This window comes from Dipodomys ordii, unplaced genomic scaffold (assembly GCF_000151885.1).
Source record: "Dipodomys ordii isolate 6190 unplaced genomic scaffold, Dord_2.0 Scaffold42, whole genome shotgun sequence".
NCBI classification, from domain to species: domain Eukaryota; kingdom Metazoa; phylum Chordata; class Mammalia; order Rodentia; family Heteromyidae; genus Dipodomys; species Dipodomys ordii.
The window spans coordinates 4,240,005-4,263,018 of record NW_012267258.1 but is presented as its reverse complement, the minus strand read 5'-3'; the positions used below and the strand labels follow the sequence as shown (position 1 = coordinate 4,263,018).

Genomic DNA, 23,014 nt, shown 5'->3' with positions numbered 1-23,014 from the left:
GAACCCAGGGCCTCATGCATGCAAGGCAAGCGCTCTACCATTGAGCCACCTTCCTAGCCCTCACTCGACTTTTTCACTCAAGGCTGGTGCTCTACCACTTGAGCCATACCTCCACTGCCAGCTTTTTGCTGGCTAACTAGAGATAAAAGTCTCATGGATTTCTCTGCCGGGGCTGGCTTTGAACAGTGATCCTCAGATCTCAGCTTTCTGAGTTGTTAGGATTACAGGCATGAGCCACCAGCTCCCAATAAGAGCAGGCTTCTAGAAGGAGGCATGGATGGCCAGGCACACTCACCAGCAGCCTCTCCAGGGCCGAGTACAGCTTCCGGACTTTGTGGGGCAGCCGCTGTGAACATGAGGAGAGGGGGGTGAGCTGCCCCCTGTGGGGACAGGAGCCTCACCCAAGCCCTCACCCAGACGCAGGAGGCCTGACCTCAGAACTGGATCCTCCAGCCATACCTACCTCCCAGGTATGGGCTAGACGGCTGATGGCCGAGTTGCTAAGGCCAAACATGACAGCAAAGAAGGAGTTGAGGTTCTTCTGCTCCTTGAGGCTGTGTGAAAACCCAGAGAACCTTCAGGGGAAGTGGCCGTGTACCCAGCACCCTGCTGCTTCTATAAGGTGAGCTGGTGGGGGGTGGAGGAGGGGACCCAAGCACAAAAGGAGATGGGGGATCTGGCAGTGCAGAGTTGAGACCAGACAACCTGGGGCCTGTGCTGCACTCTCCACCCCCATCTCCATGGGCACTCACTGGGCTGCCAGCTTGATGAACTTCCGCAGCAGCTGGGCCCGTGGACCGGGCACGGGGCAGAGACACAGCTCCGTGGCTACCCAGTACTGCAACTCATTGAAGCGACGCATGAAGCGCTCCAGGTTGGCCGTAGTGACGTCTCTCAGGTGTTGGGGGCCTAGCACGTAGTGGATCAGCTCTACCTGGACAGAGGGCAGAACAGGTGTGCCCAGGAGGCCTGGCATCGCCTGTGCGTCTCCCCGCAGCTCTGCTGTCCATACCTGGTGGATGCTATTAAATAGGTTCCAGTCGTGGTCGGTCAGCTGACCCGCCAGGTCCTTGGCGCTCATCACTTCCAGCACTTCCGCAGAGCCCACCGTGGGCCCCAGCTGTTCAGGGTGTGGGGTCTGCAGGTGGGAGAATGCTCAGGAGGGGTTGGGGTGCCTGAGAAACCAGGGGGAAAGGAACAGGGAAGGGAGAACAGGAGGGGTGCTATGGCAGGTGTGTGTCTGTGTGTCGGTGTGTACATGGAGTACAGATGCCCCTAAGGGCTGGAACAAAGAGGCTCCCCAAAGGGGCATTTCCCCACTCCCTCTTTGTAGGACTGCTGATGGGGAGGGGGGGGGTCCTGTCTGATAGACAGCCCTAACTAGGGTAGGTCCTCTTTCTCCTGGGGGAGCATCCTCCTCAGCAGGCCCATCCCCCACTCCTTCCTCTTCCTGGCAGGACCAGCAACAGCCACAGCCAGGTTCCTCCTTCTGCTCTCCATGGCCTCCCCCAGAAGCCACCCCGGCCGCCCAGAGCTCATCCTGGCACTCCGCCTGGCCCCTACCAGCTCATGTATATCCTGTGGGTTTACAACAAAGAGCCGCTCGTTGAGCCCCAGGGATGTGGCCACACCGCGCGCCTCTGGCTTCAGGCCAATGGCATCTGCAAAGAGAGAAGAGGCTGTGCTGGGTCGGAGCAGGGAGGGAGGCCAGCTGGAGTCCAGGGTGGAGGACTGGTCTGGGAGGCTCCCTCCACTCACAGCTGGACCAGCTGTGCGGTGGTTCTAAGTGCACAGGTGCAAGTGGCCACAACTCCATACTGCCCCGGAGGGGAGATAAAAGGGATTCTTAATGAGATAGGCTGACCTTGGGCGACCTTCAACTTCCCTGAGCCTCAGTTTCCTTCTTCCTAAAATGGAGACAACAGGACTTGCCTGATTACTCCACAAGTCAAGTGAGTTCACTTAAGGCCATGTGGCTGTAAGTATGTGATGCTTCTACAATAATAAAAAATATTAATGATAACGATAAAATTGTTTAAAACCTTTGAAGCTTGGTACAGATGGTTCATGCCTATAAACCTACCTACTCAGGAAGCTAAGATCTGAGGATTGTGGTTTGAAGTCAGCCTGCAAAGGGAAGTCCATGAGACTCTTATCTCCAATTAACCAGCAAAAACCCAGAAGTGGAGCCTGTGGCTTAAGTGGTAGAGTGCCAGCCCTGAGCAGAAAAGCTCAGGAAGAGCATCCAGGCCCTGAGTTCAAAACAAAACAAAACAAAAAAAAAACTTGTCCAAATCTTGGTGATGATTTTTAGTCATGCTTGAGTGCCCAATCTCTAGACCAATGGCTTTCAAAATAAAGTATTCAAGACCATCCATATATCCAGAAAAAAAAAAAAGAAATTAGCACTACTACTTATAGTTGATGTTCTCAAATATTTTGCCTTTTCAGTTTGTTAGCTTTATAATAACATGTTATTAGGAGGGTAATAAATGTATAATTTGTAGGCAAAATACACACTCATGAAGGAATCTACAGTAAAACACAATACTGGCATGGGTGTCTGTCAGTGGTCTAGAAATGAGGGATCTAAAAAAAAAAAAAAGGCTGGTCATGTAGTCAGGTCTCTAGAACAATCAACTTGGGCCTGCTGCAATCCACCAAGTGGCCACCAGTGGGCAGTGCTTCCCAGAGCAGAGCACACCAGGGACTCATTGGACTTTGCTCCCTTTCCTGAAGGGAAAAAAAAGGCTTTCCACATCTGTACCCCTTGTCCGTTTTCTCTAACTTTCTCCAATTCCTGAATGCCTTGGGCTGCAACTTTTACAGACAACAGTCGGTTGTGATGTCATAAGCACTCTGAAAGAGGTCTTGATAATAATCCCCTTGCAACTGTATTCCAGGTTCTGGCTTAAGACCTCTGTTGTGTGCTTGGCACACATTAATCTAATAAGCATGGTGGTCCTTCGTGATAAGTACAATGCTCACAATCATATATAGGATGAGGACAGGGAGACCCAGAGGGGCTAAGTAACTCACCCAGGATTACACAGCAAAGTCATGGTTGGGCTGGGAGTGTGTGTGTGTGTGTGTGTGTGTGTGTGTGTGTGTGTGCGCGCGCGTGTGCGCCAGTACTGGGGCTTGAACTCAGGGCCTCATGCTCTTACTTGGCTTTTTCGCTCAAGGCTGCCTCTACTTCTGGCTTTTTGCTGGTTAATTGAAGATACGAGTCTCACAGACTTTTCTGCTCAGGCTGGTTTTGAACCATGATCATCAGATCTCAGCCTCTTGAGTAAATAGGATTACAGGTGTGAGCCACCAGTGCCTGGCTCTTACCCCTATTTTCCAAGAGTGAAATGGAGCGCACAGAGAGATTAAGTGTTCTGCCCAGGAACACACAGCAAGTGAACTAGAGGGCTGGTGTCAAATGCAGGCCGCAGACCCTAGCATTCAGGAGCCTAAACACCATGTGGATAGCAGTATGCATAGACATAATAAACCTCACACCAGTGCTGGTAATAGAGGAAATTAGGACCTTCGTTCAGGATCTGGGCCTGAAGTCCATCCAGAGACACAACGTACCGCCTGCAGAATTGACCTTCACCAGCACCTGGCCTTTGGTCCAGCCATCCTCCCGGGCCAGGGCGGCCATTACCTCCCTCACCGAGGCTGTCACAGGCAGCTGCAGGGTCAGCACAGAGTGGTCAGGCCGGCAGATCTCATAGGGCACTGCAGAAGAAATGGGACTGAGCTGTGTCCCCTTTCCTACACCCCAGAGGTATGGAAGTATGGGCCAGCCCTGAGCCTAGGCAAGACACTCAGGTAATTGGCCTGCCTGATGGCCTGGAGCAGAGACTCCACAGAGAACAGTATACCCCCCCTCATCGCAGGCCCCCTGAGGTCAAAGTCACCACGGCAGGGTGAGCGAGGCAGAGACAGAGGGGAAGCGAGGCCAAGCCATGCCTGGCTGGCCCTGGCCATTCACCTTTGTCCCCAGCTCGGATGGCACCGTGGTTGCTGGGGAGGGAATCATCCTGGCTGGGAAGCCACGCAGATGGGGACCGGGCCTGGAAGGGAGAGAGTATGAGACACCAGGAAGCCATGGTAGGGCAGGCCAGACTGGGAGGGGACAGCATGGGTCTGTCACACTGCCATGTCACCTGCTTAATCGAAGGCAGGTAAGTCACTGGGCCAAGAAGCTGGAGAGGAGCTAGGAAGGATGGGTGCCAGTGACTCATGCTTCTAATCCTAGCTACGTAGGAGGCTGAGATCTGAGGATTGCAGTTCAAGGCCAGCCTGAACAGGAAAGGCTACCCAAAAAGCCAGAAGTGGAGCTGTGGCTCAAGTGGTAGAGCACTAACTAGCCTTGAGCAAATGAAGTTCAGGGACAGCACCTAGGCCCTGAGTTCAAGCCCTAGGACTTGCACTGGAAAAGAAAAGAAATGAGGAGAGGGATAGGCAAGTCTATACCCTCCCTCTGTGGGCTCATCGCTCTGTACCTACGAGGTGCTTAGCTGTTCTAAGATGAAAACACCTTCTCCTCCGTGCCCTCCTCAGCTACTCGTGCTGTAAACCAGACATTGTTCTAAGTATCTAAAATATGCACATATGGAAGTGTCATTATTATTCTCCTTTAGTGGATGAGACACATGTGGATTCCCAAGGCCACCCAGGAGCTGTGTGGCAGGGCTTCTTCCTGTCCACCAACATGACTGTGTCAGCTAGGCCTGCATCTGGCACACAGTGGGCTCCATGCAGGACAGAACTTCTGCTCCTGGCCTGTCCTAACACGGTCCTGTTCCCACCCAAATTCCTTGCTCGCTCTAGTACTGACTTCCCCCGCTCCAGCTCTGGGTGTGGTAGATCTCCAGGCCCAGCCCGCACTCTCCTGCGCCCCCTAGATTTCCAGGGAGAGGTGCATCAGAGTCCTTCACAGGCCTCCACCCGGAGCTGGTGGCTCACATCTGTCATCCTAGCTACTCAGAAGGCTGAGATCTGAGGATCAGAGGTCAAAGTCGGCCCTGGCAGGAAAGCCCAGGAGACTCTTAGTTCTAAGTAATCACCAAAAAGCCAGAAGTGGAGCCATGGCTCAAGTGGTAGAGTACAAAAGCTCAGGAATAGACAGCCCCCAGGCCTTGAGTTCAAGACCAGCACACACACACACACACACACACACACACACACTGCTACCACTGTTAGGTATAGTGACACATGCCTGTGATCTCAGCCCTTGGGAGGTCAAGATAGGAGGATCAACAGAGAAAGGCCAGCCTGGGCTATACAGAGAGGACTTATTTCAAACAAATGTTAACTTTCTGGACTCTCCCTGGCTTTACGCGCCTCTCCTTACCCCAGACTATTTCTCTCTGCCTGTTACTTTGGGTGGGGGCCCCTCCTGCCCCTGGCCAGTGGCATCACTCCTCACTGAGATGGCCAGCACTTTCCCCCAACCTCTCACTTAGGTATGGCCACCTCTCCTTCTCCAGTGTTCAAAGCAGAGTCAAAGGAGCTGGGAGATAAAGCAGGGCTCTTCAGCTGACATATCTGAATCTCAAATCTGAGCCTGTCAACCCTTAGGTCAAACCCTTCCACAGGTTGTGCTGATCTTAGGACAAAGGCCATATTCTTCTCCATGGGCTGGCCTCCTTGGCCTCTCTAATACCCTCTTTTGCCCTTCCTTCTCCAGAGCTGTCTTCCGGGTGCTTTTTATCCTCAACCCTCAGATTCTGCAAGCCTCAGCTCTAAGATATTCTTCCCTAAATCCACATGGCCAGGAAACATTTCCCTCCTCTCTTTCAGACCTGGTCTGACCTTAAACACTATGGAAGGGCTGGGTGCCCAGTGGCTCATGCCTTGTAATCCTAACTACTTAGGAGGCTGAGATCTGAGGATCATGATATGAAGCCAGCCTAGGCAAGAAACTCTATGATATATTTTTTTCAATCATTGGGCTTGAATTCTGGGCCTGGGTGCTGTCCCTCAGCAATTCAGCTCAAGGCTAGCGCTCTACCACTTGAGCCACAGCGCCACTTCTGGTTTTTTGGTGGTTAGTTGGCAATAAGAGTCTCACGGGCTTCACTGCCCGGGTTGGCTTTGAACCATGATCCTCAGATCTCAGCCTCCTGAGTAGCTAGGATTACAGGCATGAGCCACCAGCGCCCAGCTTCTATGAGATTCTAATCTCCAATTAACCACCAAAAAAAAAAATCTGGAAGTAGGAATACAATATTATGGGTTTGGAATGAGAAGGATCAAGCCAACGATCCTAAGAAAGCAAGGTCTATGCATTGGAATAAGTACAAAGGCCCTGAGGTCAGGGCAAAAGAAGCAGCTCTGGAAGCCTCCAGCAAACAGGAGGGTGAGATGAGACAGGCTTCTGGACAGGTATTTGGGTTTTATTCTCAACACGCACCACCATCAGCCAAATCTACCTTGCTTTCCAGTCCTTTCTCTCTCCGTTCTTCAACCGAATTTCAGCTCCTCCCTACCCTCACTCAGCTCCAGCCAGGAAGGGTGCTGGCCACATGGACTTCCTAGGGAAGGGGTTCATCTTCCTCTGGGCTACCCCTGAATTGGTCACCAGGAAGCTTCAGGATGACCCCAGACAGGGGACCTCATCTCCCAGCTCTAGCGGTGTGTTACCTCCCTAAGGAATGAAAGGCCCTTGGGGAAGGGGGTAAGGATGCTGCGTTAAGCCTCAGTGGCCGAAACCATCCATCACAGCCCCTTGGATATTCTGTGCCTGGACAAGCCTTGCTTTATAGGGCTTCTCCTGTGGGCTTGGGCTGGAGGGGCAGAGGGAAGAAGGCAAGCCTGGAGACACAGAGAGTTCACAGGGCAGGGCAGCCACCTTGATCTGAGGAGATGCATTCCCGCAGCCATTTTCCAACCTGCAGGCAAGAAGAGAGGTTGGTGAGAGGGCCACCGGGCACCCGGCAGGCAAGCAGCCAGGCAGAGGGAACAGCAGTCCCAGCCTGGCCCCAGCCCATCCTCCCCAGCCACTCCAAGGGAAGCAGGAGCCAGTGGCTCACGCCTGCAATCCTTACTACTACTCAGGAGGCTCAGATCTGAGGATCGTGGTTCAAGGCCACAGCAGACAGAAAAGTCCACAAGACTCATTTACAGTTAACCAGCAAAAAGGAAAAAGTGAGCCAGGTGCCGGTGGCTCACACCTGCAATCCTAGCTACTCAAGAGGCTGAGATCTGAGGATCCTGGTTCAAAGCCAGTCCGGGCAGGAAAGTCCGTGAGACTCTTATCTCCAATTAACTACCAGAAAACTGGAAGTGGCGCTGTGACTCAAGTGGTAGAGCGCTGGCCTTGAGCTAAAGAGCACAGGGACAGTGCCCAGGCCCAGAGTTCGAGACCCATGACCGCCCTCCACCACCAAAAAAAAAAAGGCAAAAGTGTAGCTGTAGCTCAAGTGTAGCTGGCTCAATACCAGCCTGGAGTGAAAAAGCTAAGTTTAGGACATTGCCCAGGCCTTGAATTCAAGCCTTAGTACCAGCACGCATGCGCGCACACACACACACACACACACACACACACACACACACACACACACAGAAGCAGGATTTGGGGAGAGGATGAGATGAGGATCTGGGCCCTGTATGTGATTTCTCAACCATGGGGGAGATGAACCCAATGGTCTGGATGACCTCTTGACCCCTGACCCCCAGTTTCTCCATAGGACGTCTGGGAAGGCAAGACAAAGTCCAGGCAATGCACAAGACCTGGCACTGAAGGCAGTGGTGATTTACATGGGATGAGCAAATGGACTAATGTGGGGCACAGGAGGTCAGAATGCATACCCAGGATCCTGACAGGGACAGCCAATTGTAATAAGTGCTGTCACTTAGATTTCTTTCCTCCCTCCCTCCCACTTTCCCTCCCTCTCTCCTTTGTTCCTTCCTTCTTTCCTTCCTTCCTTCCTTCCTTCCTTCCTTCCTCCCTCCCTCCCTTCCTCCCTTCCTCCCTCCCTTCCTTTCTTTCTTTTTTGTTTTGCACCAATACTGGGGCTTCAGCTCAGATTCTGGGCACTGTCCCCTTCGCTTCACCCCCTCACCCCGCCCCCTCAAGGTTAGCCCTCTACCACTTAAACCACACCTCCATGTCTGGCTCTTTGTTTTGGTGCTTAACTGAGGCTAAGAGTCTCACAGACTTTCCTGTCCAGCTGGTTTGGAACCGCAATCCTCCTAGCTCAGCCTCTGAGTAGCTAGGATTGTAGACGTGAGCCACCAGCTCTCGCCTCTCAAATTTCTAATGCCCGGTTACTTGACCAGAGCGCATGCTCGCTTGGCCCTACCAGGTGTGAAGAGGATTTCCACCAAAGCATTGTCACCTGTGGTGTCGACGTCTCTCTGGCCACTGCTCCTTCAGGAGGTTGCTAAGTCGGGGATCCATCTTCACCAGGTCTGAGAGTTTCTGGAAACAGCAAAGAACCCCTAAGACTCTTTACTGTGTGTTGTTGCATCCTCTCTGGGCAGCCCCTGGCAGCTCTGCCCCCATCCCCACTACCTGGAGGAAGCTGGCGACCACAGGGTCCTTGTGGAGCATGGGGCTGTACAACGCCACCCACTGGCTGACCAGGCGCAGGATCTGTTGCCTCTTGTTACAGATGTAGGTGCTGCGCTCCTGCTCGCTGCCCCCGGCAGGCTCTGCGGGCTCCGCATGGAAGGTGGGCACTGACTGGTCAAGGGAGCCATGACGTACAACCAGGGCCCCACCCAGCCATCACACCTGGGCAGAGAAGGATCAGGGGACACAGGGCCCACCCACCGGCCGGAACTGACACCAGAGAAGGCTCACGACAGTCATACTAACATGTCATCCCTGACCCCCATGCACAGGGCCCTGGGGCTGGAAGGATATTGGTGCAGCAGGGCAGCGCACAGCTGGGCACTAGGCATGAAGACGCTATGGGTCAGGAGGAAGTCACTGAGGAATGTCTCTGTTGTGCAAAGTGGGGAATGTGAGAGGGCTTCAGAATATAGAGCAGACATGTGTGCCCAGCTAGAGTGTCCCGTCCTCAAGTCTACCATAGGAAAGGCACCAGCAGCATCCAGCACCCGAGACAGTGCTCCTCACCCAAGCCCAAAGTGCAGGTAAGAACACTCGCTGTCAGCTGCCTACCTGTACCCACCCAGCACCCAATGAGGTCAGCACATCTGGTCTCTCCCAAGGCACTGACCACCCAATGAGTCAGAGAACAGGCAGGGTGTCTCTTGCCCCTACCTGTTGGGTCATGAGCATTGGAATCTGCCCGCATAGCCTCCAATAGGAGTTCTAGGATCTTCTCTGGAGTGCCAGACATCACTGTGTACCTAGCAGAAATGGCAAATCCATTGCATGTAGACTGATCTTCCTCCCCACATTGGGGACACATCAATAATCAATCATTATCACTTCCTGATTTTCTCCTCTTTGTTCCCATTCCCACACCAGGACAGACATCAATAATCCATTATATCACTTCCCAATTTGTCAAATTCATTCCATCTTGGTGTGGCCAGGTGGGGAGCTGACCCAAGACGTGCATCCTATTTCTTTGATGCCTCCTACCCTCTGGAGACCAGAGGCTAGGGGCCACGACATAGAAAAGGGCCAAAGACTGTGAAGTCCAAGTAGAGGTGTGGAAAGGAAGCATGTTACCGGTTCTTCCCTGGGGTTGGAGGGCGAGAAGAGCCAGTCCCTTGAGAGGCTCTCTCCAGCACCAGCACCACTTTGCCATGTTCTTCCAGCCTCATGGTCTTTGCTTCTACATCCTGGGGAATAAGTAGCATGGAGGCTTGATACAACCAGAACTCTAACTTAGACTGTATCTCCCACCTCCTCCTCCCTTCTAGACTCAGAGCACATGATCTTCCCAAGAACACTTGGCCCTTGTTCTGCTACATATGCCCTAGCCAGAGCCTCCTTTTTTTTGGGGGGGAGGAGACTTTTTGTGGGCCTGAACTCAGGACCTGGGTGCTGTCCCTGTACATCTTTGCTTCAAGTTAGCACTCTACCACTTGAGCCATAGCTCTACTCTGGGCTCTCTCTCTCTCTCTCTGTTTAATTGGCAATAAAAGTCTCACAGACTTTCCTGCCCAGACTGGCAGTGAACTGTGACCCTGAGATCTCAGCCTCCTAAGTAGCTAGGATTATAGGTGTGAGGCACCAGCACCCAGCTCAAGCCTCCTTTTGTACTCTAACCTCTCACTTCTGAACCCCCACCAGTCCCCATGGAAGCCCACACCAGGCCTGAGGTCTCGCGGAACCCTCAGCATGCTACAGGACCTCATCTCTTTACATACCACTAGGCCCGCAGTCCCTGCTCCTACACATCTCAGTTTCTCCTCGTAGGCTCTCTCTGGGGCTTGCTCTTGGTCCCCACCCCACCCCACTTCTCAGGGCCAAATCCCATACCCTCCCCTTCCCCACACACCCCCTCCCAACAATGGTACCTTGATGATGCGGTTAAAATCTTGCTTGTCCACACGCAGGAAATGACAGTTATCTTCTCGAAGGATGATGGTGGCTGCCCGGGGAGCATCATTCACCAGAGCCAACTGTCCAAAGTCATCTCCCTCATGCAGTGTGGTCACCAACCCCTGCAGCCAAAACGGTCATGGCCCTGTCCCCACTACCCCCCTCCTCCCAGCCCTTTCCAGGAGAGCCCAGACAGGATCAGCAGCCAGGGACTGGCTAAGGCACTGCCCACGGGGACATAGACCTGGTGGGGAGGAGGGGGTGAGCTGGAAGGACTCACCTTACCATGGGTCACCACATTGACAGACCCCTTCCAGATAATGTACCATGAGGTGCCCTTGTCCCCCTGGCTAAACACTGAAAGAAGTACAGATCAGACAAGGTCCTTACTGTCACCCACCTCACCTCCATGGGTCCCTGCCCGGTCCAGGACACTCTGCCCAGCCTGACTTACACACGGTGCCTGCTTTGCTGTGCGGTTCAAAAAGCAGAACAGCTGCTAATTCCCGCTTCACCTGTGGATGAGAAGGGATGGGCGAGAGGGTGTCAGTGGCAGCAAGCTCTAGTCAAGAAGGTCCAGGTTGGGCAGATTCAAAGAGCACTAGGGAACAGAGATGTGGCTGATCCAGGCATGCCTGGGATATGGCAGAGACAATACTAGGGAAGGAAATGAGTTGGGAGCCAATGGCCCACATCTGCAATCCCAGCTTCTCAGAAGCCTGAAATCTGAGGATCACAGCTCAGTGTGAACTCAGGCAGGAAAAGTCCACGAGACTCTTATCTAATTAGTCAGCAAGAAGCTGGAAGTAGAGCTGTGTCTCAAGTGGTAGAGTGCCAGTCTTGAGCAAACAAAACAAAACAAAAAACAGCGACAGGGCTTAGGCCCTGAGTTCAAATTCAAGCCTCAGATGAGGGGAAGACAGCCCAGCAAGGAGTCCCTGGGATAGAACTGGAAGAGGAGGTCCTGGGGAACAGGACAGGCCTGGCTAGCAGAGTGGGCAAAGCGCACTGACCGAGTTGGAGAGGTGAGCCACGGCCTTGATGTGTAACAGTTCCTCAAAGATAAGGTCCAGCTCCTCATCGGTGCGTTGACCTGGGCTGCAGGCACAGTGACACATGGGCTGTGGTGTAGGGCCAGGCAGAGCAGCCAGCGCCATCTACCCATCCACCCACCCGCCTCGGGCCTGGGGCCAGATGGTGCCCATGAATGCTGTCGATCGTTATCAATACTGGGCTAACCTTTGTGGCGTGAGCCCTGATGCCAGATACCTTTCACGCATGGTTTCCCTCTGCCCTCACACCAGTCTTATGACGCGAGCACTATTATTCTGGCTAGAAGGGGAAGCTGCCATGGAAAGGCCCAAGGTCACTCAGTGAGTCGCTAGCTGCTCAGGCTGGAATTTGAACCCCAATCTGCCTGCCTTTTCCACAGCCCAACTGCACGGACCCATCACAAGGCCAGACTACCACACCAGAACTCAGGGCTTCTGTTTCCTGGTGTCTCCCTTCCTCTTAGAGATGGGATCTGAACTTCACAAGGGACCTGGGTTCAGGGATGCAGTAAGTGACTCACGGCTTTCGAAGTGCCACCGTGAGCAGGGCATCGGGTCCCCTCTGGGACAGTAGGGCCATTGCCTCTACCAACTCCTCCTCCAGTTCATGGGCTCCTGCAGGCTCTGGCTCTGGCCCAGGAAACCGATAAAACTGGGCCTCTCGGTCCTGGAAGGTCCAGTCGTGTTTCACTGGGGGGATGGAGGCCCAGGTGTGATGGAAGAGAGGAAATTGAAGCCATGTAGGTAATATGGTCCTCATTGTGATGCTTACTCCCTCCCCAGCCCACCCCCAGACCCTGTGAGGCCCACTTCCCTGGTCTGCCCTGGCCCTGGTATCCCACTGGGGCTCAGGCTCACCATGGCATAAGGCACCTTCATCCAGCAGCACCTGGCAGATGCCCACAGCTTGGCTCCGTGAATGGACACCAAGCCCCAGTGCCAAGATCCCGTCCACTAACTCCCGGCCAGAGCAGCACTGCCTGTGAGAAGTGGGAAGAGGAGAGAGGGGAGTAGGATAAACACTATCAGAAAGGCAAAAGTCAGGGCAGGGAAGGTGGCTCAGTGGTAGAGCGCTTGCCTTGCATGCATGAGGCCCTGGGTTCGATTCCTCAGTACCACATAAGCAAAAAGAAAAAAAGCCGGAAGTGGCGCTGTGTCTCAAGTGGTAGAGCACTAGCCTTGAGCTGAAGAGCTGAGGGACAGCGCCCAGGCCCAGAGTTCAGGCCCCACGACTGGACTTCCCCCCCGCAAAAAAAAAATAAAAAAGAAAGGCAAAAGTCAAGGAAATGGATGGACCTAGAACAAATCAAGTCATGTGAGGTAAGCCAAACTCAGAGAGACAAACAGCATCATGTTTTCTCTCATATGCAGAAGCCAGAACTAAAATATATTGGGCACAATGAATTATACAGGACTCTATGCATTCACACACAGTGAGACCAAAGGAAGATACTCTTAGGATAGGAACACAAAGGCACAATGCCTATGTGCCTCTGGTCATATAAAATAATATTTATCAAAATGAACTCCAGGAAATGGAAACAAGAAGCTTTTTCTTTGTCGCTGTTTTGGTTTTATTTTCTTTTTGTCTTGTTTGTTTGTTTCTCTGTCTTGGAGTATAAGGGGAGCATAGAAATGGAGGGACAAAGAGTGAACAAATGCAGCAGTGGAACTCACTGGACACTAGGTGGGAAATGAACTATACAACTTGCGGGTGGGGATGGGAGGGAAAATCTGGGAGAGAGTAAAGCAAGGGGTGACAGTGTCCAAAAAGAAATGTACCTTTTATCTGAGTTATGTAACTGTAAGCCCTCAGTACATCACCTTTATAATGATAGAAAATTTGACAAGGAAGGAGGAAGGAAGGAAGGGAGAGAGGGAGGGAGGAAGGAAGGAAGGAAGGAAGGAAGGAAGGAAGGAAGGAAGGAAGGAAATGTCAGATCCAAGCCCAGATCAGGTCTAAGCACAGATGCTTAAAATGGCAAAGAGAAAACCATGGGTGTAGGCCAGGTGGCTCACTCCTGTAATCCTAGTTACTCCCAGAGACTGAGATCTGAGGATTACAGTTCAAAGCCAGCCCACATAGGAAAGTCCACGAGACTCCAATTAACCAGCACAAAGCTGGAAATGTGGCTCAAGTGGTAGAGTACTAGAGCAAAATTTTAAAAAGCCAAGCAAGAGTACAAGGCTCTGAGTTCAAGTCCCAATATCAGCAAGCAAGCATGGAAGCACACATGCACACACTCACAAATACACACACACACAAATTAATAATGGGGGTGAGCAGAGGCAGGCAGGCCCCCTTCCACTCACCGATAGAGCCGCAGGTGGTACTTCCGGTCACGGATGAGTGATGGAAAGGTGACTAGCAGATGCCGGTACAGGTGTTTCCCAGCCCTGAGCACCCTCTCTGTGGAGGCCTTAAAAGGAGGATGGGCATGGCTGGCTCAGACCCTGGAACCTTCATCCTGCCGCCCCCTTTCCCCGCTCCACCCCTGTTCTGTACCTGCTCCAGGCTCACACTGAAGTCCAGGGACTCCTCACTGCTAGTGAGCGGTGTCTAGGCAGCAGAAAGTGCACAGGTCAGTGCCAGTCCTTCAAATATAGCTGTGGAAACCCTCCCTGGCCCACTCACCCTCAGCTTTGCTTACTCCATTCCTGGCCCCACACACATCTGACAAATAGAGACTTGCTATCTATGCTGTGTGGCAGGTACCCCCTCTTCTCTACCCCTCTTCAGCAGGTCCTGTTCTTCCTTCCATGCCCACCCACGCTGTCCCTACAGGTGACAGCCCAGGGGTGTGCAGGCAGCCAGGGAAACGCCCCCATGTCAGGGAAGGAATGACAACATAGGAAGGAGGATGAGGATGAAGGATAAGAAGACCCAGCTAGGTTCTGGAGGCTCAGGCCTGTAATCCTAGATTCTGCGGTGACTGAGATCTGGTGATCACAGTTCAAAGCCAGCCTCAGAACCGGAGAGACTCTTATCTCCAATTAGCCACCAAAACAAACAAACAAACAAAAACAAAGTAGAGCTGTGGCTTAAGTGTTAGAACACCAGCCTTGAGTAACAAAGCTAAAGGATAGTGGTCAGGCCCTGAGTTCAAGCTCCAGTGCTGCACACACACACACACACACACACACACACACACACACACACACACACACACGAAGACCAAGGGGCTGGGATACCCACTCCTAGGCTGAGACCACAGGCCTAGGCCCCAGACCTAGCTTCTCTACCATACCATAGAACTATGTGGGTCTTGTGCCCCCTATTGGGCCTTTGTTCAGCCTGGTAGTTAATAGCACAAATTCCAGAGTCAGATTCCTATATTAGATCTTTGCTCCTCTGTTTCCTAGTGGCCTGACCCTAACAAGTGATTTAGTCTGTCCCAATGTCAGTTTCCTCATGTAGAAGACCTGTAAAGCTCTAACAATGCTTCTGGAAGGGGCATGTGAATCAATACGTACTGAATATTTAAACCATTGCCTGGCATATGGCTGTGTATACACGCCACTATTATTATTCATCAGGGAAGCACAGGGTGGGGCTACTTGCTGGAAACTTCTTTCTTCTGCAAGATGCTGCAAGTCCATAAACTTGGAAGCATGAGTAAGGCCTTGATAGCCTACAGGAGAGACTCAGGAAGACAGAGTTTATTATAGCAACAACTCAGTTGCACGGGGTGGGGGGAGGGGAGAGAGGAGGGAGGGGGCATCAAGCAACCAGGGATCCATGAAAGCCCGCACTGCCTTCCTTTTTAACAGCCACCTGGGAATAATGGAATTTTTTTGACAGTTCCTGAGAATGGCCACTCCTCAACAAGCCCTAGTAAAGGCAGAGCACCTGACAGTTTGTGAAACAGGTTCACTAACTTGCTTTAAAAAAAAAAAAGTTTGGCCGGACGCTGGTGGCTCACGCCTGTAATCCTAGCTACTCAGGAGGCTGAGATCTGGGGATCGCGGTTCAAAGCCACCCCGGGCAGGAGAGACCGTGAAACTCCTATCTCCAATAAACCACCAGAAAACCGGAAGCGGCACTGTAGCTCAAGTGGTAGAGCACTCGCCTTGAGCTGAAGAGCTGAGGGACAGCGCCCAAGACCAGAGTTCAAGCCCCACGACCGACAAAAAAAAAAGAAAAAGTTTGACATTGATCAAGAAACATTGCACTCATAATTTGACTTATACAATTGTAACTCAGTGTACAACCACTTAATAATAATATTTAAGCTGGGGGAGGGGTTGGGTTAGGAGAGATGGGGGAAATGGTAAAGGGAGACAGATATCAGTCAAGATGCCTTGTATTCATAAACTGCTCTGTTGAATGGCAACTCCTTTGTACAACTACTTAAAGATAATAAAGACAAAATCAAAACAATCAAATGTGGGAGCTGGTGGCTTACACTTGTCAACCTGGCTACTCATGTGGCTGAGATCTGAGGATCTCAGTTCCAAGCTAGGCCCCAGGCAGACAAATCCATGAGACGCATATCTCCAATTAACCAACAAAAGCCAGAAGTGGAGCTGTGGCTCAAGTGGGAGAGCACCAGTCTTGAGTGGAAAAGCCAAGCAAGAATATGAAGCCCTGAGTTCCAGCCCCAGTACCAGCACATGTACAAGCACACGTGGGTGCACACACACACACACACACACACACACACACACACGAGTCAGGTGTGAAATAAGCAGGTGTCATCTGGTCTCTGTGACACAGGGAGAAACTAGAGTCTTGAGATGAAGGGTCCTGGGTAAGTCAGCCCTTGGGAATGCCAGCCAGCGATCAGTAACCTCAAATTCCTTCCCACAGTTGTAGCATTCTCACCATACCTGCCTGTTTCTTCTAGCTTCCCTTCCTCTCTCCTTTCCTGATTTCCTCCATGTACTCAGAGCCTTGCAAAGGGACTTGGTTGCAGAGCTGGAACCTGAGTCTCCTCCCCTGGCAGGCCCCTAATGATAGGCATCACGCCACTATGCCAAAGCAGAAATTTGAGGTCTGGTGTGCACGGGCTCCTGGCCCAGGGCTGGGCGGAAGTCAGTAGGTGTCCCAAGGGTATCCCTGCCCGGGTCATGGGGCCCAATCCAGTGCCAGATACAGAGCCCTGGGGACTTGAGGACAGGAAATGAGAAGGAGGAGGAGTCAGGAAGGGAGGAAGGGCAGGAATGCTACCCAGCCAGCCCCCCTGTGTCGGAACAAACAGTGCCTGAGTGCTAATGAGTTCTTGTTGCTCATGTCAAAATGCCCAGGTCACCCCAGTCCCTGCCCTGAGCTCTCCGCTGGTGCTCACAATCCCAAGCTTCCAGCTCCAGCTCCCTTCCTGGTATTATTGTGACCTAGGAGGGGAGGTCATGTGGCCAAGACTGGGCATTTCCTGTCCCATCCCAAGGGATGGGCATGAGAGGGTCGGAGAAGGGGGCTTGTGGATGCTACCTAAAGTCATCCTATTTTTCCAAGGAAAGCAGAAGCCCGTAGAGCTGAAGTAACTGGCCAGAGTCCCAGGACGACTTAGAAATGGAAGATTCTTCTTCCTGACTGCTACCCATGCTGAGCCTGGGTAAGTGTTTGTATCTTATTTCACAGCTAGAAAGAAAGGAGGTTATGTAACTGCCATGACCACTGGTAAACAGCATTCACACTCATGCCTGTCTGGCTCCAAAGCTTACAATCTTGACTACCCAAAATGCCCATGGCATCTACCCTCAAGGATCCCCCCCGGCCCCCACACAGAGTGTCCTAGACAGGAAGACAACACAGGTGTTCTGCCTTCAGGAATGTTCCATGAGTGAAGTCAGCTGGACTACCAGGGGCTAATAGAATTAGACAGGCTTGGTCCATCTGGGCCCTAACAATGTTTGCATCCATTCGGGCCTCTGGGGATGGGCTAGAGGGAGACTAGTGTTTAGCCTCAATGGGCTCCAAAGGCCTGAGTTTGAATTCTGATTCTCCTATTACAACCTGGTTGAGCAATGATAAGAGGATGATTTAAGCTTCCAGGGCTTCTGTTTCCTCATCTGTAAAAGGGAGGTGAAGGAAAATACTGGTGCCTAGCCACAGGGTTATTGTAAGGATCAGATGGGTTAATAAAGCTGGGTGCTTGTAGCTCACACCTGTTATCCTAGTTACTCAGGAGGCTGAGATCTGAGGATCATAGTTTGAAACCATCCCAGACAGACAAATCTGGAAGACCCTTGCCTCCAACTAATTAGCAAAAAGCTGGAAGTGGAAGTGGGAAAGCACTAGCCTTGAGCAAAAGAGCTAAAGGATAGCACCCTGGCCCTGAGTTCAAGCCTCAGAACTAGTGTGTGCACACGTGCATGCACACACACACACACACACACACACACACACACACACACCCCTACTGGCGGCTCATACCTATAAATTTCGCTACACAGGAGGCTGAGATCTGATGATCATGGTGCAAAGCCAGCTTGGGCAGGAAAGTCTGTGAGACTCTTATCTCCATTTAACCATCAGAAACCCAGTAGTGCAGTTGTGGCTCACAGTAGTAAAGCATTAGCCTTAAGCATAAAGCAACTCAGGGACAGTGCTCAAACCCTGAGCTCAAGTCCCACAACTGACAAAAAATAAAAAGAGTTAATAATAGAAAGCATATACCTCAGTGTCTATCTTGTAGTATGTGATTCCTAAATGTTAAATAACTACAAATTTTATTATTTTATGATGGGTACTAACCACCCCCAACACATGCAAATATATGTTGTTGCATAGCTCATCTAATAACCCTGAGGTCATTTGGAGGTTCTCAGCTGGTATGGGCCAAGGTGGCTTATTTCCAGACAAGGAAGATTCCGGGTGGAAGAGGAGGTGCTATGGGTGGCCAGCCCCACCTTGCCAACCTGTCAGCGAGTGTCATAGCCAGGCTAGAGGGACAGGCATAGAGCCAGATGGTATGGGGACCTGTCAGACCAGTTTCCTTGGTCATGGCTAAAGTCCCAAGCTAGGCTGTGTGTGGTAGACAGGGAAAGATGCATGGGGTTTCATAGGCTTGACCTGGGGGTCATCAACAGAGGACACAGTGAAGCCACGTACCCGTGGCTCACACTGGTAATCCTAGCTACTCAGGGGGGTTGAAATGTGAGGATGACAGTTCAAAGCTAGCCCAGGCAGAAAAGTTGGTAGATGCTTATTTGCAATGACCCACCAAAAAGCAAGACATGGAGCTGTGGCTCAAAGTGATAGAGCACTAGCTTTGAGCACAAAAACTCAGAGACAGTTCTCAGGCCTTGATTTCAAGCCCCAGGATGGGTACAAACAAACGAAGACACCTCACAAAAACTTGAACTTCACAGCCAGATTATCTTCCTGGGATGGGGCAAAGCCTAGCTGTGTCACTTCGCAGCTCTGCAACCCTCCCTGAACCTCCATTTTCACAGCTATCACATGGAGAAGAAGACATTAGGGCCTATTCCATCCCACTGGTGAGAGCTATTATTCTATAGGCTAGAGGGAAGCTCTCATAATAAACAGTATGTGGGATTAGGTAGTCTTTCGGTCTTAGCTACTGCCTTTATTTCAACAGACTGGATGAACTCATGTCTTTGGTTTTAGAGAACAGGGCCACCCTTCTCCCAAAATGGTCACCTGATGAATAGTGTGCTAGGCTCCTGAGCATGTGGAGCCCAACAGAGATCACTTTGATCCTTCCTCTGCCCCTAAACAACCATCAAACAAGATCTCCTCTCTCCCTCATAGTTTCTACAGATGCCTTTATCCCATTCTAAGGCTACATTGGCCCCAATTGTATCTGCATCCAACCTTAAGCCTTCATCTTGTACTGTTTTCATTTTTTTCTTGTCTTTGTTTGATTTTCATTTCTCTTATCCTGGTCTAGGAGAGAATGCTTCAGGTGTGTGAGTCTAGAAGATTGATAGAATACTATTGAGTTTTCTAAGAGGTAGGTGTGGAGTAAAAACAAAACAAAAAACACCCCAGCTCTGTCCTCCTGGACTCTGAGTTCACCCCTTTTAGGGTGCACATTCCCTCTTGAGAGCACTTTATGGACAAAAAGGCATCAAATGGTCAAAAACGAGCCAGGAACTAGTGGCTCATGCCTGTTATCCTAGCTACTCAAGAGGCTGAGATCTGAAGACTGCAGTTCAAAGCCAGCCCAGGCAAGAAAGTCTGTGACTCTTCTCTCCAATTAACCACCAGAAAACCAGAAGGCTAGAGTGCTAGCCTTGAGCTGAAGTAAGTTCAGGGACAGTGCCCAGGCCCTGAGTTCAAGCCCCACAAGTGACAAAAAAACAAAAAAAGAGGTAAAAGGTGAAGGTTCACAGACATCCACAATCCATCCTTAAAACATAAGAGAGATGGATTGAAATAACTCCACTCCTGTGCCCCAGCTTGCCTCTAGCCCTCCACCCCCAAAACACACACACACACACACACACACACACACACACACACACACAATCCTTTGCTTCCCCAACACCTGGAAGGGGAGGAGACTTCCTTCTATGCCTTTGACCCCCTTCACTCTCCAGCAACTCTTACCCCCACCCTTCCGGCCTCCTACTCCAAACTGGCCCTTCAATTCTGAGCTCAGAGGAGTCGGGAGACAGCCAGGCGGCCTCCTCCACCTCCCCACTCCAGACTTTGGGTCCCTGGAGATCCTCCAGTGACCTCATTGTCCTGGTACCTGACCTTCTCCCTCCCTCCAGCTACCTTGCCTCCCCAAGCTGGGAAGAGGACAGGAAATGCACAAGTAATTATAGCCTGAGAGGGAAGATGGGAGGGAGGGTTCCACCCCATTGGCTCCCAGCAGTGGCAAAGCCGTGACCCTTGCTCCCCTGTTGGGGAGCAAGATCAGGCCCCAGAGCCTCTGGTCAGGATGACTGTAGGGAAGAGGGGGACTGCAGAGACGCGTGATACACATCTGGAATCCCCACTGAGTTCCTACCACAAAAGTCTTCCTCTTGAGGGCCTCTGTTTCCCCCACCCAGCCTCGAAAAGGCGATTGGACCAGATGAGGAAGAGGAAGGAGATGGCAGTGGTTTTCCTATTCAAAGTGACTCGCCCCGCTAGGTGCTGCTGTAGCTCATGTCTATAATCCCAACTACTCAAGGAAGCGGAGCTCTAAGGATCATGGTTCAAAGCCAGGCCTGGCAGGAAAGTCTATGAGACCAGCAAAAAGCCAGACATAGAGTTGTGGCTCAAGTGGTAAAGCTCTAGCCTTGAGTTCTAGCCTTGAGCTCTAGCCCTGAGTTCAAGCCTCAGTACTGGCATGTGTGCATATGTGCACACGCGCGTGCACACACACACATACACACAGTGACTTGCTCCTTGAACGTTGAATTCTCAAGTTTCTCACCTGCTTGCTCCTACCTCCACTTCTGTGCCCTCATCCCCCCCCCAAATGCACACAGAGGGGCACAGAGCACACCTCGCTGACTCTCAGAGAAAGCAGCTCTTAAGTCTGCTGAGTGGGATGTAAGAGGCTCCCCGGTGACTGGGATAAAAGTTCCCTTCCTTCCCTGGCCTCCCATTCTTGCTGCCCCCATCTCCATTCATCAGCTCCAAACTTATCAGAATCCTCCCAAGTCCCCCACCCTACAAGTCAGAAGACAAGCCATGTCCAAGATTCACAAGCAGATTTGGCCCTGTTCAATTGTTCACTAAAAGCAAATGTTGCCACGGTGACGTGTCAAGATCAGTAACTAAGCTTTACTTCCCTCTCCACTTGACCTGACCCCCCCCCACCCATCTTCTACCCCAACCCAGAGAGAACACACAATGCCTTACCTCAATGCCTAGCACACAGAGGCAATGAGCCAGTCCCTGGTGGCTCACCCCTGTAATCCTAGCCTACTCAGGAAGCTGAGATCTGAGGACCAGGGTTCAAAGCCAGCCTGGCTTTGAGATTCTTGAGAGAATCTTATCTCCAATTAACCATCAAAAAGCCAAAAGTGGAGCTGTGGCTCAAAGTGGTAGAGCATTAGCGCCCATGTCCTCAGTTCAAATCCCCGGGATGGACACAATAACCCTTCCTTCTTTCCCCAATACTGGAATAGGAGCACTATACACACACACACACACATACACACACATACACACACAGAGCCACTATGTGAAACACCCACACGTATCTGAGGCCAGGTTTTCACACCCTCTACCCACCCCAGCAATACCCCTCACTGTTCCCAGAGCAAGTTGGCCCACCAGCATCCCAGACTCCCTTTCCAGCCCTATACCTGGCCTAGCATGGGGCTGGGGGTGTGGGTACTCACCCATCGAAGGCCCTGGATGCGGCTGGGTCGCCGGTGCTGGAGCAGCAGCTGATAGGAACAGCTCCTGGGCCGGTGCATTCTTTTCAGCACCATTTCCAGCAGTGACCCCTCCGGCACAACGTCAGGGAGATTCCCCACCTGCAGTGCTCCCAGTGCTGGACTGTCCTCCACAGCCAGGCCCACCTGCCAGCGACTCTCACCTGGCCAGCCCACCTGTGATATGGAGAGGAGGAAGGTGGACAGCCATAGAGAGTGGATTGGGCAAGAGCAGGATCTCAACGCAGCTGTCCTGGGCAGATAGACTTCCTTAGACTCCTTGGGGCTGGTCAGGCGGAGGTGCTACAAACCCTTCCAGCAGCCCGGGGAGGAGGGACAGGAAGACCTTTGCTGGAGTGCAGCCCGCAGGCCTGGTACAATTAGGGAAGTAGAGAGGGGGGTCTCCAGCTGGCTTCCAGAGAAGAAGACCAGGCCTCTTCCTCAGACTTCTCTAGAATTCTGCCTCTCTCCATTGTTCAAAGTCCCTGGCAAGGATTTGCACCCCCTCCCATCAACATGAAACTTGTGGGCTCACTGGATGCCCCAGAAATTCAGCTTTGGCTCCAACCTCCCTCCCCTCCTCCCTCCCCTACACCCACCCAAACTCCCCACCGGGTCAGCTTCTTCTCTCTCGCCTGCTCCTCCCTGACCAACCCTCCCAACCATACCCACCTTCATGGTTCTTCATGTAAGCTTCACCTCCGTTGGAGCCTGGAGGGGTGTCGCCTAAATCCAAGGGGGGCGGGGGGCAGGCAGTGAACAGAACCAGTTCTGAATTCCAGAAAGCAAGATGCAGGGCTGAGTGGAGAGGCCACCCGGTGTTGAATGAGTCGAGGGCTGGAGGGTGTGGGGGACACCCCCCCACACACTCCCCAGTGACTAGGAGCCCCCCGAGCCTCCGCCTTCGGGCTGGGACGAAAGAGCCAGCTGGCACCGGGCGCCCAAGCGAGGCTGCAGCTGGCACTGGGCCGGGCGGGAGCTGTCACACCCCCTGGCCCAGCCCGCCCCGCGCCCCTCCCCGGACCAGCCGAGGGGGCGGGGAGGAAGCGCCCGGAATTACCGAAGGGGAGGGTGGAAGGGAAGGGCGGGCACGGGGCCGAGGAGCCCGGAGCCCGAGAAACCCTAGTGCATGGGAGCGGCCCTAGGGGTGCACGTAGCCGCTGGGGTGCCAGGGGTTAGGGGCGAAGAGGGGCTCCGCTGGCCGCCA

General features: G+C 52.3%; 1 protein-coding gene across 1 annotated transcript in view; it reads right to left on the bottom strand.

Annotated features, from left to right (window-relative positions):
- Rapgef3 (Rap guanine nucleotide exchange factor (GEF) 3) overlaps window positions 1–22,763 on the bottom strand; it is a 29,001-nt gene extending 6,238 nt beyond the window's left edge. Inside the window, exons 1-23 of the mRNA XM_013018799.1 lie at window positions 22,480–22,763; window positions 21,772–21,984; window positions 14,027–14,080; window positions 13,834–13,940; window positions 12,379–12,500; window positions 12,042–12,210; window positions 11,482–11,566; window positions 10,923–10,983; window positions 10,749–10,825; window positions 10,444–10,590; window positions 9,650–9,762; window positions 9,233–9,321; window positions 8,870–8,948; window positions 8,516–8,675; window positions 8,340–8,422; window positions 6,851–6,890; window positions 3,986–4,067; window positions 3,583–3,729; window positions 1,564–1,661; window positions 1,013–1,138; window positions 753–934; window positions 464–554; window positions 296–346 (exon numbers count right to left, since the gene is read on the bottom strand). Of these exons, the coding sequence (XP_012874253.1) occupies window positions 296–346; window positions 464–554; window positions 753–934; window positions 1,013–1,138; window positions 1,564–1,661; window positions 3,583–3,729; window positions 3,986–4,067; window positions 6,851–6,890; window positions 8,340–8,422; window positions 8,516–8,675; window positions 8,870–8,948; window positions 9,233–9,321; window positions 9,650–9,762; window positions 10,444–10,590; window positions 10,749–10,825; window positions 10,923–10,983; window positions 11,482–11,566; window positions 12,042–12,210; window positions 12,379–12,500; window positions 13,834–13,940; window positions 14,027–14,080; window positions 21,772–21,984; window positions 22,480–22,485 (2,382 nt within the window). The 5' untranslated portion in view covers window positions 22,486–22,763. The remainder of the gene's footprint in view (window positions 1–295; window positions 347–463; window positions 555–752; window positions 935–1,012; window positions 1,139–1,563; window positions 1,662–3,582; window positions 3,730–3,985; window positions 4,068–6,850; window positions 6,891–8,339; window positions 8,423–8,515; window positions 8,676–8,869; window positions 8,949–9,232; window positions 9,322–9,649; window positions 9,763–10,443; window positions 10,591–10,748; window positions 10,826–10,922; window positions 10,984–11,481; window positions 11,567–12,041; window positions 12,211–12,378; window positions 12,501–13,833; window positions 13,941–14,026; window positions 14,081–21,771; window positions 21,985–22,479) is intronic.
- Window positions 22,764–23,014: the final 251 nt, after the last annotated feature.